Here is a 494-nt window from a genome sequence, read left to right as displayed (position 1 = left end):
ATATTTTTTCTAATCTAGTTTTGACCAAATCTTCCTCTTTGTGTTATTTTAGAAAAAAACATTAATTTGCAGAATTGGAAAAGTAATTACTCATTCTATTATTAATCTTTTTAGGAAAATAAATCAAAACTTACTTATAATAGAACCTCCTTTTGAGTAATTTACCTAAATCATCCTCCCATGAACTATCTATAAATTAAAAAGTTGTTAAGCAAATAATAACACAATTTTGATTAAAGCTATATTCACTTAAGGATTGCCAACACAAAATTTTCAATGACAACATTCATCAAAGTTCTTTGTTTAGTGTTTTGTCTTGCTATCATGTATGAAGGTACTAATTAACTTCACCCCTTTTTCTTATTTTTCTTTTCCTTTTGTTTCTTCTCTATATTTCCAATACTCAAAGATTTTTTTTCTTCTCATTTTTTAACACCATAATTATGTTACTATAAATTACATTATATATATATATATATATATATATATATATA

General features: G+C 23.1%; 1 protein-coding gene across 1 annotated transcript in view; it reads left to right on the top strand.

The window, feature by feature from the left end:
* The first annotated feature begins 276 nt into the window (after positions 1-276).
* The window catches only part of LOC107017550, a 1,493-nt gene continuing 1,275 nt past the window's right edge, over positions 277-494 (top strand). Inside the window, exon 1 of the mRNA XM_015217725.1 lies at positions 277-334. Coding sequence (XP_015073211.1) covers positions 277-334 — 58 coding nt within the window. The remainder of the gene's footprint in view (positions 335-494) is intronic.

The sequence above is a fragment of the Solanum pennellii genome, chromosome 4 (assembly GCF_001406875.1).
Source record: "Solanum pennellii chromosome 4, SPENNV200".
Classification (NCBI taxonomy): domain Eukaryota; kingdom Viridiplantae; phylum Streptophyta; class Magnoliopsida; order Solanales; family Solanaceae; genus Solanum; species Solanum pennellii.
Note: the sequence above shows the minus strand (reverse complement) of the source record. Positions and strands in the feature narration are given on the sequence as shown.